This window comes from Propithecus coquereli, unplaced genomic scaffold (genome assembly GCF_000956105.1).
Source record: "Propithecus coquereli isolate 6110/MARCELLA unplaced genomic scaffold, Pcoq_1.0 Scaffold46, whole genome shotgun sequence".
Taxonomy (NCBI): domain Eukaryota; kingdom Metazoa; phylum Chordata; class Mammalia; order Primates; family Indriidae; genus Propithecus; species Propithecus coquereli.
Window position 1 is genome coordinate 2,545,673 of NW_012150396.1, and position 14,749 is coordinate 2,560,421.

Consider the following 14,749-nt stretch of genomic DNA (forward strand, 5'->3'; position numbering starts at 1 on the left):
AGTGCTAGGATTACAGACGTGAGCCACTGCGCCCGGCCTGATGACTCTTAATTTTTAAATCATACCTTGGCCAAGAGAAGAGTACTAGTGAATTACTTTTCTTTTTTTTTTTTTAATAGAAATGAGGTCTTGCTTTGTCACCCAGGCTGGAGTGGAGTGGAGCAATCATAGCTCACTGCAGCCTCAAACTCCTGGACTCAAGGGATCCTTCTGCCTGACCCTCCCAAGTAGCTGAGACTACAGGTGCATGCCACCACGTCCGGCAATTTTTTTTTCATTTTTTTGGATGGTGGATGGGGTCTTGTTATATCACCTAAGCTGGCCTCAAACCCCTGGCCTCAACAGTCCTCCCAACTCAGCCTCCTGAGTCGTTGGGATAAAGGCATAAGCCACTGTACTTGGCTCCAGTGAAGTATTTTTGATCTTTTCAGAAAACAATCTTTGTAGTTTTAATTAGATTTTTCCCCATTTTCCTTTACTTATTACCCATTTGTTCAATAAACTTATTAAATACATATATTCCAAGCATTTGCTCCTCACAAAAATGCAGTGATGTTGGTGCTAATAGACTCTGGGACTTCTCCAGAATCAGCCAGCCAGCCAGAAGTATTCTGACAACAAATTCTGAGCTCATTCCAATAAACTGTAGCGTAGTTTTTTTGAAAATACCTTTTTTGTAAAATGTGCTTAATCTAAATAACTTACATCATCCTTCTTATCCTCACCTCTTCATAACAAGTAATCAAACCTCTAAATCTCTTATTGCAAAGGAATTGAACCAAGTATTGAAAACAAAGCAAAATATTTAAACAAATTCATTATAAGGTGTGATTATATAATCCTCCTTAAAGAATGTACTTTTTAAAAGATGAAATTTGCTAACTAAAATAAGTCCATAATTAATTTATTTTTCCTTTCATTGTTCCACAAAGGACTTGCATTTGCTTACAGTAGGAACAAATGAATAAGGTAGTGGTAAAATATAGAGAACTAGAAGTGGGGATGGGTGAGAAAGAATTGAGAATCTAGATTGGAGAAAGATATGTTACCACAATCACTAAGACTGGGCCTCGAATTTGGCTCTACCCTCCTCCAAGTCAAAGCAAAACAAGAGGCATGGGCAAGTAGATAATTTTCACTTCCTTTAGGTCTTTGCTCAACTATCACCTCAGTGAGCTCTTCCATGACTACCTTACATAAAAGTGAAATAAGCCAGGCACAGAAAGACAAATATTGCATTTTCTCACTCATATGCAGGAGCTAAAAAAGTTGATTTCATGGAGGTAGAGAGTAGAATGATGGTTACCAGAGGCTGGCGAAACTATGTGTGTGTGTGTGCGCACGCGTGTATGTGTGTGTGCGTGTGTGTGTGTGTGTGTGTGTGTGTAGGGGGTATGAAGAGAGTTTATTTTAGTTAATGGGTATGAACATACAGTTAGATAGAAGAGCTAAATTCCAGTCTTCGATGGCACTGTGGGGTGACTGTATTTAACAGCAGTATAGTGTATATTTCAAAACAGCTAGAAGAGAAGATTTGAAATATTTCCAACACGAAGAAATAAATGTTTGAGGTGATGGATTTCCTAAATACTTTGATTTAATCATTATGCATTGTACACATGTATCAAAATATCACCCCACAAAATGTACCTTATAACTATGTTCAAATACCATGTATCAATAAAAAAGAAAAAGAAATAACAATTTAAAAATAGCAACTCTACCCCATACCCACATTCCCTGCTTTTAGTTTTTTTCATAGCACTTATAACCCACTGATGTGCTTGTTCACTGACGTACTTGTTCAATTATTTGATATATATTACATATATTAAAACAGCTGGCAATTATAGTGGAAGGAAATAGTTAGGCAATGAAAAAATAAATAAATTAAATAAAACAAGGGCTTTGCATGAAATAATGATAGACAATAGTGGGCCATGAAGTGAAGAATATGACTAATTCAAGCCTCTCTCTTAATTCAAACTGTAGGTTAAAAAATTTCTACATTTTGTACTTTTCCAACAATCTACTTCTTTTTTTAAAAAACAAAATGTCTGATGATATTACTGAGTACCCCTTGTACGTGCAGGATGATGCTACCACAAGATGGGTTAGCTTATCTATTGAAAATAGCCAAAAATCAAACATCTTTCCTGAAAAATGACTTTCTTTCTCAATTTTCAATTTGTAGCTGTGAAAATTTTGCTTTTGCTATGTTATTACCTCTAAAAATCACAGAATAAGGAATTCTGAATTCAGTCAGACTGACAGAATTTGCAGTTCACGAGACATCAAACTTACACCTCTGTAGATGGTCTGCAGGCATCCAAGTAAAATTTTGATCAAGAATAAAAAATAGAAAACAATTTTTTTGGATTAATTGGAAGAGGGAATGAAAAAATTTGCAAACATGGATATTACAAAAAAATATAAAAAGAAAATATAGTAAAAACCACAAATGGGAATTTATTTTTCTTAACATTATTTAGATATTAAGTATTAATAATAATTTTATCCTTCAATTTCCATGAAGTTCAAAACATTTGCATCATGCTTTCTCTTTGATCAGAACTCTGGTAAGCTGCAATTGCTGCTATAAGAAAACAGTAACGCCAAATTCATTTTTTTTTTTTTAATTTTTAGTAGAGGTGGGGTCTTGCCCTTCCTCAGGCTGGTCTTGGACTCCTGACCTCAAGCAATCCTCCCACCTTGGCCTCCCAGAGTGCTAGGATTACAGATGTGAGCCACTGCACCCAACCAGAAACACCAAATTAAGCCAGTCATTTCTTCTTCCTACGCCAAGGTAAGGCTCAGCAGCCAATGAAGTTAAATGAAAAACAGAACAAAACAAAACAAAAAAACACTCACTGGATATGGGGAAAAAATTAGATCAGAAGATAGAAAGTATCCTTTGCATAAAGTTAATTGGAAATTCAGTTTTCTGCTCAAATGAAGCCATATTTCAAATGTCTTATTAATTCCCTTGAACACACACAAACACAGTTAATGTACCAAAATATAACTAGAAGGAACTCTTAAGGTTTTTGAAGATAGGTGGCTGCTATTGCAAGATAAGATTGTGACTGTAGAGAAGACAGACACTGAAGATAGTGTGGCCACAAGGCTTAAAGGAAGTATAAATAAAGATACAGAGTTTCTACTTAAGCCTGTTAGGGCAAGCCTGATGTCACCGTACTTTTAATTTTCCTCTTTAATATTGCTTTATTACTTCTTTTGAATAGGAGACTGAGAATAACTTTTACCAAGGAGGGTGGGTATTATTTTTCCTGCCAAGGATCAGTGACCCTCAAGAGGAAAAAAAAATCTACCAAAGATCTACATAAGAAGCAACATAATCAGGTTTAGGGTTTTTTGTTTCTTAGAAATTATTTAATATGAAACAATTTATCTAATTTTTAGAATAGAAAATATTAATACTTTATTCAATAAATTATATTTATTTTATAAATCTGAGAATTACTACTAAAAATACAGTTCATGATGTGGTTAGTAGAGGAAAATAAGAGGAGAACCAGAGAAAAAGATGAGAAACAGAAAACATGAGGAAGAAATAGGGCGCTAATATTTACCGAGGGCATACCTACTATGTGTTAGGCATTTTGCATGCAAAATTTCACAGACTCCTCCTAAGACCTTTAAAGAGGTGGGGAGCAGTACACCCATAACAAATGAAGAAACTGAGTCTCTGAGGGAAAACTAATCAGGATCACAGGGCTAATAAAGTATAAATAGTAAAGCCAAGATTCAAAATTAGAACTGTCACACATTCCAAAACCTTTTTCATTGTTTCATAATGCTCTGCTTCTACAGAGAAGAGCAAGAGCTAAGGGGGAAAGATATGGAGAAAAAGATAAAGTGGCTGAGATGAGTAGGGAAGAATAAAGCACGTGGGAGAATAAGCCTCAACAGAGGTAGAAAAGAGATGGCATAGCAGGAAAGCGAGGCAGAAAAGGAAAGTGAAAGGGAGAGCAAAATAGAGCAAGTTGCACATGAGGAGTTGCTGAAAGAAAGACACAGAGAAAAGGGGTCATTTGGGAGACTACCTATTTAGAATTTAGGCTTCAAGAAAATAAACAATTTTTACCTATCTATTGGAATATCTACTAGCAGAGTAATTACTTTTGACAACTCAAAACTGTAATGCTTACACATTTGAGTATGTTTTCTCAACTTTGGCACTATTGACATTTTGAGACAGATGGTATTTTACTGTAGGGGACCATTCTGTGTATTATAGGATGTTTAGCAGTATCCCCTGGCCTCTTCCTATTAGATGCCAGTAGCACCCCCTTAGCCTCAACAGTGAAAAATTATAGATTGCCAAATGCTCCCAGTTGAGAGTCACTAACTTCGAAGGTTCCACTCTGGATAATGATAAAAAATGAACAAAGGATGCCTACCATATGCAAAATTATTACTTGAGTTACTCTAGTGACTGGAAGAAGATGAGATTAAGTTAGGGTAGCATCACTTACAGTATTGCTTGCAAACTACTTTTAAAAGATGTGAAAGGAAGTGGGTATAAACGATTATCTAGTTTTGAACTACACAATCTAAAAGAGGGCAGAAGATTTGTCAGACTGTTCTCCCATCATCTGATGGGCTCTTTGTATATATAAAAAGAACATTGGCTTTGAAGTTCAGAGATTGATTCTGGTCTGCTCTAGCATGAGTGAGTTGTAGGACCTATAGCAAATCACTTGGCCCAAGGGAACAACTGTTGGCTTCTCATACCTTACCAAGAGTTCAAACATACACTTTCTGAGGAAATAGTTAAATAACTCCCCTATATATTATCTATTACTGACACTATGTTGAAGGGCAAGTATGGTGAATACTGCATATTGGCTTGCTTATCCTCTATTTTCTTGCCAAAGTATGGCTTGTGAGCACAGCATTGGACTCACTTAGAAGTTTGTCAGAGATGCAAAATCTCAAACCTTACCCAACACCAACTGAATCAAAATTTGCATTTAATAAGAGTTGATTCCTATGCACATTAACGTTGAGAAGCACTGTTCTATTCTGCTTTCCTCCTAGGGTGCCTTTCTAACTGCATTGGCTGTAAAACTTAAAAGTACCTTTCTCAGATTTCTTTTCAGTTAGGTCCAACAGCTAACACTCACATGCTAGCTTATGTGCTAGGGACTGCTCTAAGCACTTTTTATGTATTATTAACTCATGCAATCCTCCTGATAACCCTATGAGGTTGATACAATTATTATTCCCATTATATGAAGAAGCTACAGCCCAGGGAGGTTAATTAAATCACCTGAAGTTAGTAAGTGGCAAACCTAGATATTCTTGACCTAGAATCCATACTGTTAATCACATTTCTACTGATAGATCAAAGAGGATATATAACCCCTCTCCACCATTTTCATTTTTGCTTTTAGCTTTTTCTTTTACAGATCATCTTGTGGAACCCAATTTGATAAATGCTAGTATAGAATTTCTTTCATTTATTTACTGAAATATCTATGAACCAGCATTGTTCTGAAAGTTCCAGGCACTGCAAAAGGCAAGAAATAGAAATGAGGCATCAAGATGTGATGAAAGGAAGCAAAAGCATTCTTATCTATAGACTGGATGATTATATACCTAGAAAATGCAAAAGAATCAAGTCTAAGAGATACTATTATTTACTAGTATTGGAATAAAATTTAGAAAGGTAGCCAGTTAAAAACTGAGTACATAAAAAAGCCAATAGCTAGAAACCAGTGGCAATAAAACATGATATGGAAAAAAATTATTTTCATAATACCAACAAAAATAGAAAAACTTAATACAGACTTATAGTGAATATATATATATATATAAAAATGTGTGTAGGTATATATACCCTAAATAGATTATATATAACATATATATACCTACTATAAAGGATTGCCAAGCAAGGGAGAAAATGGATTATTCAATGATTAGAAATAAAAGACTAGCTCCACACTTTGCACAATATATAAAGTTATTCTAAGGAGATTAAACACACGAGAGTTTAAAAAAAAAACCATAAAAGAAAATATAGGTGGATATTTAACTAATTGTAGGATTAGAAAGAATTTCTAAACAAATATATACGGAAATAAGTGTGATGTGTGTATGTGTGTGTGTGTGTATGAAATTACTAAAAAAGAAATTCCTTTGACTAATAAAAATTTAAAGCATTTCTAAATTACAAATATCATAAAATTATAAAGTAAATAGCAAGCAGGGAAAATATTTACAATTAATGTGAAATAAGGGATTAATATCCTCATAATACCACCAAAAGGAAAAACATGGGTCAAAGAACATGATTAAAAAGAAATACAAATACCCAATAAATACATGAATGTTTTACTAAACCTCTCCAGCAGTATCTTACAACAATAAGATAAAATTTTAGCCTTAATTGGCAAAGATTAATCTATAAATCTTATTGTTCATTGCTGGCATGGATGGTTTCCAGTTGGCACTCTTACACACCAATGCTGGAAGTGTACATGGGTACAACCTTTCTTGAATGCAATTCTTTAGGATGTTTAAGAGGCTTCAAAGAGTTTGACTCATTGACCTAGTTCTTCCACTGCTAGGAATCTATTCCAAGGAATAAGTGTGAGGAATTACAAGCAAAGATTTTCATACAGCATTATTTATAAAAGAAAGTTTGAAGCAACTCAAATGTGCACTGTTAGGGGAATGAATATTAGGCAGCCCTAATAAACACAGTTTTCACAGAATTTTCATAACATGGAAAAATGATACAACCTTCTAAGTAGATAAAAGAAGATATAAAATTTATTTCTGTTTATATTAAAGCATCTTAAAAATATGTGTGTATAAATGCATATATACATATGGAGAGATATTAATATATGAATATACCATAGTAATACCAAATGTTTGATATTTGATATCAAAATATTACCCAGAGTAGGATTTCAAATGTTTTTATTTTCTTCTTTATATCTTTCTACATTTTTAATTTTCCAAAGTATATATTACTTCTTATAATCATAAAGAAAGACCATAAAGCTAGAGTTAATGATTCTAAAGTCAATCTAAGAAATCTAAGAATAATGGGAACTCCCTGTGCTCTATGTAAGCAGGGCCATCTTAGGTTATTCACGCTGTGACCTGCACTGTGCCTCATCTAAGCTGATGCCGTTGATATTACAGACTTACAATAAAAGGACTCGTGATGTTTAGCCTTCCAGCTATGCAGCAGGGCACAGAATCTCTGACATAAAACCACCTGGCATTCACCATCATGAACATATTTGGATCATCTTTCATGTACACAATTACCAACACGTATATGGAATAGCTGTGTCCTATCCCTTCACTTCCTTGGGCATCCCCTGAAATTGCTTCTCTCTCTTGCTCATCTCTCTCAGAGGCCTGACTCCTACATCCAACTTGACACAGTTCCTTCATCTAGGGTACTTGATCTGTTCTCTCAAGGCCTCCTTTCTCCAGATACTTGATTTTAACCAGGCCTCCTTTGTCAATCATCCTACCTGGAAAGACCCTGGCCAGAAGAATAACAGAGCCTTAGTTTTGTCTCAAATGGAGTAGCATCTAAGGACAAATTGTAAAAAATGATGTTTCTTATTATTATAATAGAACACCTGTATTATTACCAGTATCTCAGTATTATTAATACATAAAATAAATACCAAAATACAGATACATTTTGATCTGGTATTATAATAACAATGAGCCAAAAATAGATTTTGTATAGTAAAAGCTGATGCAAGAGGCTTCCAGATTGATGGGAAAGAATGAGCCTTTCAGATAGGAGTGGAAAGAAAAATCAGTGAAGGAAATCAGCATGTGGAAGAGCCTTCAGCCTGGAAACAGCCCAAGAAAGAAACCTGCTTCATCAAATTATCAGGAAAGGGCAAAACTCTGTGAAGCAAATAGAAATACAAAGAGATTTAATACAGAAAATTAGGGGCTGACAAAATTGAGCGAGCTGAAGGAGCACAAGTCAGGTGCCTCTGGAGCTAGTGAGTTCAAGAGCACACCACGACCATGGTCCTGATCCAGGCAGGAGGGAGGCTCTGCTGGCTGCTGTCTACAATTCCCTTTCAGCATCCATGAGGCTACTAAGACTCTGGAACACCCAGTGAGCGTGACACGCAGAAAGGCCAGCAGGAAGATAGCCTCTGCCTCATTTCCAGCTAATTAGTTTTGGTTCTGTTTCTGTTTCTATCATTGTTTTTATGGAGAGGTTCACTTTAACTTCTAAATCACTAGCTTAGGAATCAATTTTTCAGAAATATTCCACTTATAATTTGGAGTCCTTGTATCCTTAAAATAACTAACAAAACAAACAAAATAAACAAAAAACTCATCTCACAACTCCTTGGGATATGTTTTATAGTTAATTTCATTTACTTCTCCCTCACACATCTTTATACATGTAAAATTATCTCCACTATCATTACATGGCAGTGCATAACAATTTTAATTTTCATTTGCAGAACTTGAAAAAAACTAGAAAATGAGGCTTTGTGATAATATTACCAAGAAATGAGTTATCACAAAAGCTTGCTTCTTACACCAAAGATTTGGGCTGCACCAATTTTTTGCTTATTTTTTGGCTTCTTGATAAGAAATTCTTCTTTGGTGCTGATGTAGTAGGAAATGCATTATCTCAGGGGTGATTTTCAATTATTGTGTATGTAGGCTTAGAGTACAGTAGTAAGTCATGAGGTAAAATAAAATAATAAAAATAACACTTTCAAAGGAGTCTAGGAAAATGAATTTTCATGACATACAATGAAGGAAACAGGTATGCAAAGTAATATCTGTTTTCTAGAATACACTTTTCATTCTTTTTATTTTTTTCATCCTTTTGCTTTGTACCATAAGCAATTTTGGAAAAACCACAGCTACTGATGATGTCCATATTGTCATATTGATGAAATCCACAGAAACTTAAATTTCGTATTTTACATGCTCCTTTACAGTCATTTGCAAATTTACTTTGGAAACTTCTGCTCAAACTTATCCCTCCACCCCCAAAGGAGTTCTTGTTGCTGTTTTCTTCACTTTTCCAGTTGAGCAACTTAGGTAAGAGGAAACCAAGCCTTTCAGCTACTGAGTCATGTACAGTTAACTGGAAAAACCACCAGGAAGGGAATCAGGAAGATCTTCTAGCTACCAATTATTTGCTTCAGTCACCAACTCTTATATTGTCACACATGAAAAATTACACTCCTCTATGGTGATCAAACCTAATGCCAACGCATATTTTGTGGGCCACATACTCTAATTTGTTTCCTAAGTAACACTGCAGTAATATAAGTTATACTTCTTTTATTAATGCATTTACTGATGATTCTGGAGTTTATGAAATGTGACCGAAAGGATAGATGGAGAAGGATGAGAAGAGATAGGTATTAATGGATTGTCCCAATAGCACAGGCTGCAGTGAAGGCCAATAATCATCTGAATTTCTACTCCTTAATATAATTCTATAGATCGGCTTATCTCGGGTATTTCTGAAGGTCTAATTCCTGTATTTGCTGTCGAGTATTCATCCCACATGTAATTCAAGTTTTTAAATTAAATTTCTTGCCCAATGTTGAATATGCCCACGATCACACCTTATTTAATGAGATCAAACTGATCTCAACTTTTTCCTTATTATGGCTGGCCTCTTATAGTTCTTTCCTTTTGGTATCAACCGAAAGCAATTTTCTTGTTTCTTCACTTTTAAAATGAAGTTTAGATCTCACTGTGTGCATGTGACCCGGCTCTGGGAGAGTCCCCGTCAAGCCACCCACCGTGGCGCTCGCTCCCACACGTGCCGCAGCCGCGGCCGCGGGGAGGAACCGCCCACCCCTTCCAGACCCCAGGTGAGCGCTCGCAGACACAAGATGGAGGGCGGAGGAGAGCCGCTGTCTCCCAGACACAGCACAGGCGGACCGAATCCAAGTCGAAAGAAAGTGTTCACAAGTAAGGTTTTTAAATGAGTGACCACTGTGGAGGGCATTTCCACAGAGCCCCGGGCGCCGGCCTGGGAACCACCTGCCCGACGGCAGCGGAACGGCCATGCTGACCCCGCCACACGCGCGACCCGGGCCGGCCCTCGCGCCCACACACGCGCGACGCCGTCCAACCGCTCCCCGGGCCGCTCTCCCGCGCGCCACGGCGGCCCGAGCCCCACGCAGGGCAGCGCCGGGGCGCGGCCGGCCCCAGGCCACTTCCCTCCGCCGGGTGGGGCTCGGGCCGGGGCCGGGGCGCGCCGCCGCTCCCGCCCGCGCTCACCTGCTCACTTTCCTCCTGCGGCCGCAGCCCGCGCCGCCGCGGGCTAGCCCTGGGATCCCGCTCGGTGCCTGCCGCCGCCCGCTCCGCCAGCGCGTCCCCGTCCTCGTCGGGCTCCCCGCCGCCGCCGCCGCCCCGCAGCGGCTCCCCGGCTGAACACATCCCGCCACCAACTCCGGACGCCCGGTGCGGCCGCCGGAGGGCCACGCCGCGACGCTCGGGCAGCGCCGCCGCTTGAGGGCCGCTGTGGGATCTGCCGCGCCAGCCGCTGACAAGAACCGCCGGAGCGCGCCCCGCCGGCCTGGGCGCCTCTAGAGCCGGCCCGGCCCCTCCTGTCACTGGCTCGCCCCGCCCCCGGCCGCCGGGCGGAGCCCATGCGGGGGCGGGGCCAAGGCGGGGGCGCGGAGCTAGGGGGTGTGTGAGAGACCGTGCGTGTGTGTGTGTGTGTGTGTGTGTGAGGGGGGTTGTGTATGATGAGAGAAGCTCTGCGTGTATGAGGGGGAAAGAGAGACTGTGTGCGACTCTGCGTAAGAGAGGCTGTATAAGAGAGAGAGTACACAAGAGAGACTACGTGACATCATGCGTGTGAGACTGAGAGACTGTGTATGAGAAAGCGAGAGACTGAGGGAGACTAGGTGTGAAAGAGAATCTACCTGTGTGAGAGAGACAGTGTGTGTGTGAGAGAGAGGACACTTGTAGGAGAGGAGAGCGTGTGGGTGTGGGTGTGAGAGAGGCAAACACACACACACACACACACACACACACACACACACCCAGTCGCACTCTCCTGCGGGGTCTCTCTGTCTTGCCTGGCACCTGGCTGTGCTCCTGACTGCCTGTCCGTCCTTTCTGGGGAAAACACATTTCTCTGTCTCTTTCGTTCCCTTTGGCTCCCCTCGGACTGTCTCTCTGCAGGTCTCTGTCTGTCTCTGTCTGTTGAGCGCTTGCTGGCGTGTGTTGGTTTTGGAACCTTGGGATTATTTGATCGTGTATCTGGCTTTGTGTATATTTCTATAAACGAGTAAGAATACGTCTTAGTGTGTGGTAAGGGGAACACTTCCAATTTATAATTCTTTTTTTTTTTTAACCCATCCATTTTGTTAAGGGAAATTGAGGGAGATCGAAATGTAAGTAAAATATCAAAATTTTTGTGTGTATCTGTTACCTGTACGTTGAGAAAATGAGTATCATGTAGAGAAAATATCCGGCTACGTGTCAATGCAAAGTAAATATGCATTGGTATGGAGAAGAATCGGAGTTATTTAGGATCTTCTATTGAAAGTTTTTAGGCTCAGAGAGGGAACTGAAATAGGCAGAAAGTCATAGGCTTATTTTACAGACACGTTCCCTGTGTTTTGTAGTCGGGAGACTCCGGGAGTCTCTCACACGCCCGCCGTCGCGCCGTCCCACACGCAGTCATGATCGCGCACACGCAGCTCTCGCGCGCAGTCTCTGTCACTCATGCCCTCTCTGATTACCTCTCCCCCCGCACAGTAGTTCCAGGGACTAGAAGAGATGTTTTCGGATATCACAAACTAGAAAAAAAGAATATCATTCATTTCCTTTATTAAAAGCCTTTAAGACCCCAGAGGACAGGATTTAATATACACGAATAATCAGAAACAAATGGCACCATGGGAACCCGGAAACATCCCTGATGGGCTTCACTTCTTTCCTCGAATGACAACAATTGCATTCTTGAAATTTTAGTTTGTCTATCCATAGTGTTTCTTTAAAAGTGACCTTATGTTTTTATATAAAACTTTACAATCATATACAGTGGCACAGAGAGCATCAGTTCTTCGCTGCTAATCCTATGAACTTAAGGCGCGTTTTGAAATTCTCTGTCTTTCCGCTCGTGCCTATTAAGTTGGTAAGTGATCAATCAGGCTAAAAAGCGAACAGAAACTCCTGTATGTATGAGGACTCAGAAGGCACAGAATATATGTAGCTGGGAATGTAAAAAGAGTACTATAGAACTTAGCTTTGTTCAGTTTGGGGGACAAGTCTTATAGAAGTCCTTTAGTCTAGAATATACTGTCCAGTCTTTTGTAGATTTAGGATTCTCAATTCTTTGAGAAGTATTTTCATTCAACGTTTTAGCAGGTATTTATTGAACACTACTAGGCCTTAGGCCCAGGTCTGGGTCCCTACTCTCATGAAGCTTCCATTTTAACCTCCTCCTACTTCTTGTCTGCTTCTCTTGGCAAAAGCCAAGAACTTTCACCAAGGAGTGGCCAGAATCTTGTGATTCCCACCTAGAACTGTAGTCAGACTCTTTTTTTTTTTTCCTAGTATCATCTACCTTTCATTTAGTGAGTGAGTTTTTCTTTGAACTGTTATTCTGTTTTTCATGGAGACTTTGGTTTTCCCTGGAGATCTAGAGAACCACCTCTTTAAGCAAATATAATAGTAGCATTTTACACAAAAGATATTATTCAGATGATAATACACTTTCAGGCTCATCTTATGGAAGGAGATGGCTGTTTTCACTCTGCTGCACAATGTATTAACAAATAATACACACATAAAGCTAGAACTGCCAGTTTCCCATGGGAAATATAAAATTACTATTACCTAGGCAACTATAACATGTTTGTGTCAAATTGTATGTAGTTGATCTGTGATTATATTAGTGTATTTATCTTGTGCTTTCCTAGGAATTAACAAGTGGCAAGAAACACATGCATGTCTAAGGAGTGGCCTATCTAGTGCAAACGTGGCTTGTGCAGTTACTATGGAAACAAGGACTTTCAATCCCTCACTTTCATGTTTTTATTCTCTTAATTTTTAAGGTTCTTCTACTCATTTCATTTATACATCTTTTCAGAGGGAAAAATGATGAAATCAGAGAGATCTGTACTCCCTTAGAAATATAATCTTAGAAAAACAAAATGCAGTTATGTGTGGAAACTACCCCAAACTTCATTTGTCAGTTTGATTTTTGACATATTATGATGTTATTTTATTATAAGCTTCCTATGCTTTAATTTTTGCCTTTCATATAATTTTCATCTGCTTCCTTCCTATTTAGTAGGGCCTTCGGTATGGGAAATTATTTTTGAGATGTTTGCAATCTTAACCAAAAATCCAGCAAACTCTATGGTCTTTGCACAATTTATGTGAATTTAAAGGAAAAAGATCTTATTGGGGAACCCTCACTTCTTTTAGTGTCCCTTCAGTTTAAGGAAGCCGCATCAGGGGGCTGCTAAACCTCTTGGAATTAATTTTCATCTTCTCTGCTTTATTCACTTTCTCTGGTGCAATTTCTTTCTGTCCAGATGCATTGCTGAGTTCTCTCCCTACATTAGGAATGTAGATTAAGTGTTTTTTTCATTAAAAAAAAACATATTGAGAAGTCTATTCAAACTTACTACTAGACAAAAAAATGGAAATACAAACAATTATAAAGCACTATTTAATATCTGTTACCAATTTTTGAAATTTTGAATAAAACCTAATGTGGACAATACTTTAGGGAAATGGTTAAACTCAGTCATTGCTAGTTGCTCTGCGAACTGATAGTATTCTTTTGGCAGTACATATTTTAAAACATAAAGATATCCATACCCATTGGCCCACTAACCCCAGACCTAGGAAATAATTCAAAAGGGGTTGGCGTGGGGAATGGGGAAATGTTGGTCAAAGGGTACAAAGTTTCAGTTAGACAGGAGGAATAGGTTTCTGATATCTCTTGAATAGTGTAGCGACCATACTTAATAATAATGTATTGTATATTTTCAAAATTGCTACAAGAGTACATTTAAAATGTTCTCACTGCTAAAAAATGGTAAGTGTGTGAGAGTGATGGATATATTAATTACTTTGCTATAATCATTCCACAATGTATACATATATCAAAACATCACATTGAATCTCATAAATATATCCAATTATTATTTGTCAATTAAAAATAAGCATAAAAAAAGAGGGAAAAAGTTGTTTGGATAAAGATGTTCAAGGCAGAGCTGTAGAGAAAAGCTAAAAGTAGCATAAATGTCCTCCAGTAGGAAGATACCTAAGTAAACTATTGTATACCGGTACAAATGTGTAAGGCCTTAAAACGGTAAAGGTTTTGTATTAATGTGATAAACATTAATATATATTTTTAGCATAATATTAAGTGAAAAAGTGAAGACTGATAGCAGCAGAGCCACTCAGCTATCCATACCCCAGGAGCAAGGCAGGCAGAAAGCGTAAGTCAGGACTTAGTTTTTGCTCAGCTAAGGGAATAAGTATTACAAAAGTGAAATTATGTGAATATATAGGTCAAATTTGGAAGACAAATTTTTAAAATGGTTTTTTTGGATGATGTGATTATGGGTGATCTGTTTTCTTATAAAATTAATTTTAATGTTGCAATTTAAAAATAAATCATTTCTAAAGATCTGTATCTGTTTTCCTTGTAAAATAGGATCGCTGGCACCCAAAGGCTGGTTGTTTCAATTTCATAGCTGTAAGTTCTAAT

At 38.3% G+C, this 14,749-nt stretch overlaps 1 protein-coding gene across 1 annotated transcript in view; it reads right to left on the reverse strand.

Annotated features, from left to right (window-relative positions):
- The window catches only part of LOC105818956 (chromosome unknown open reading frame, human C4orf32), a 37,243-nt gene extending 26,595 nt beyond the window's left edge, over window positions 1-10,648 (reverse strand). Inside the window, exon 1 of the mRNA XM_012655106.1 lies at window positions 10,285-10,648. Coding sequence (XP_012510560.1) covers window positions 10,285-10,443 — 159 coding nt within the window. The 5' untranslated portion in view covers window positions 10,444-10,648. The remainder of the gene's footprint in view (window positions 1-10,284) is intronic.
- Between the last annotated feature and the right edge of the window lie 4,101 nt (window positions 10,649-14,749).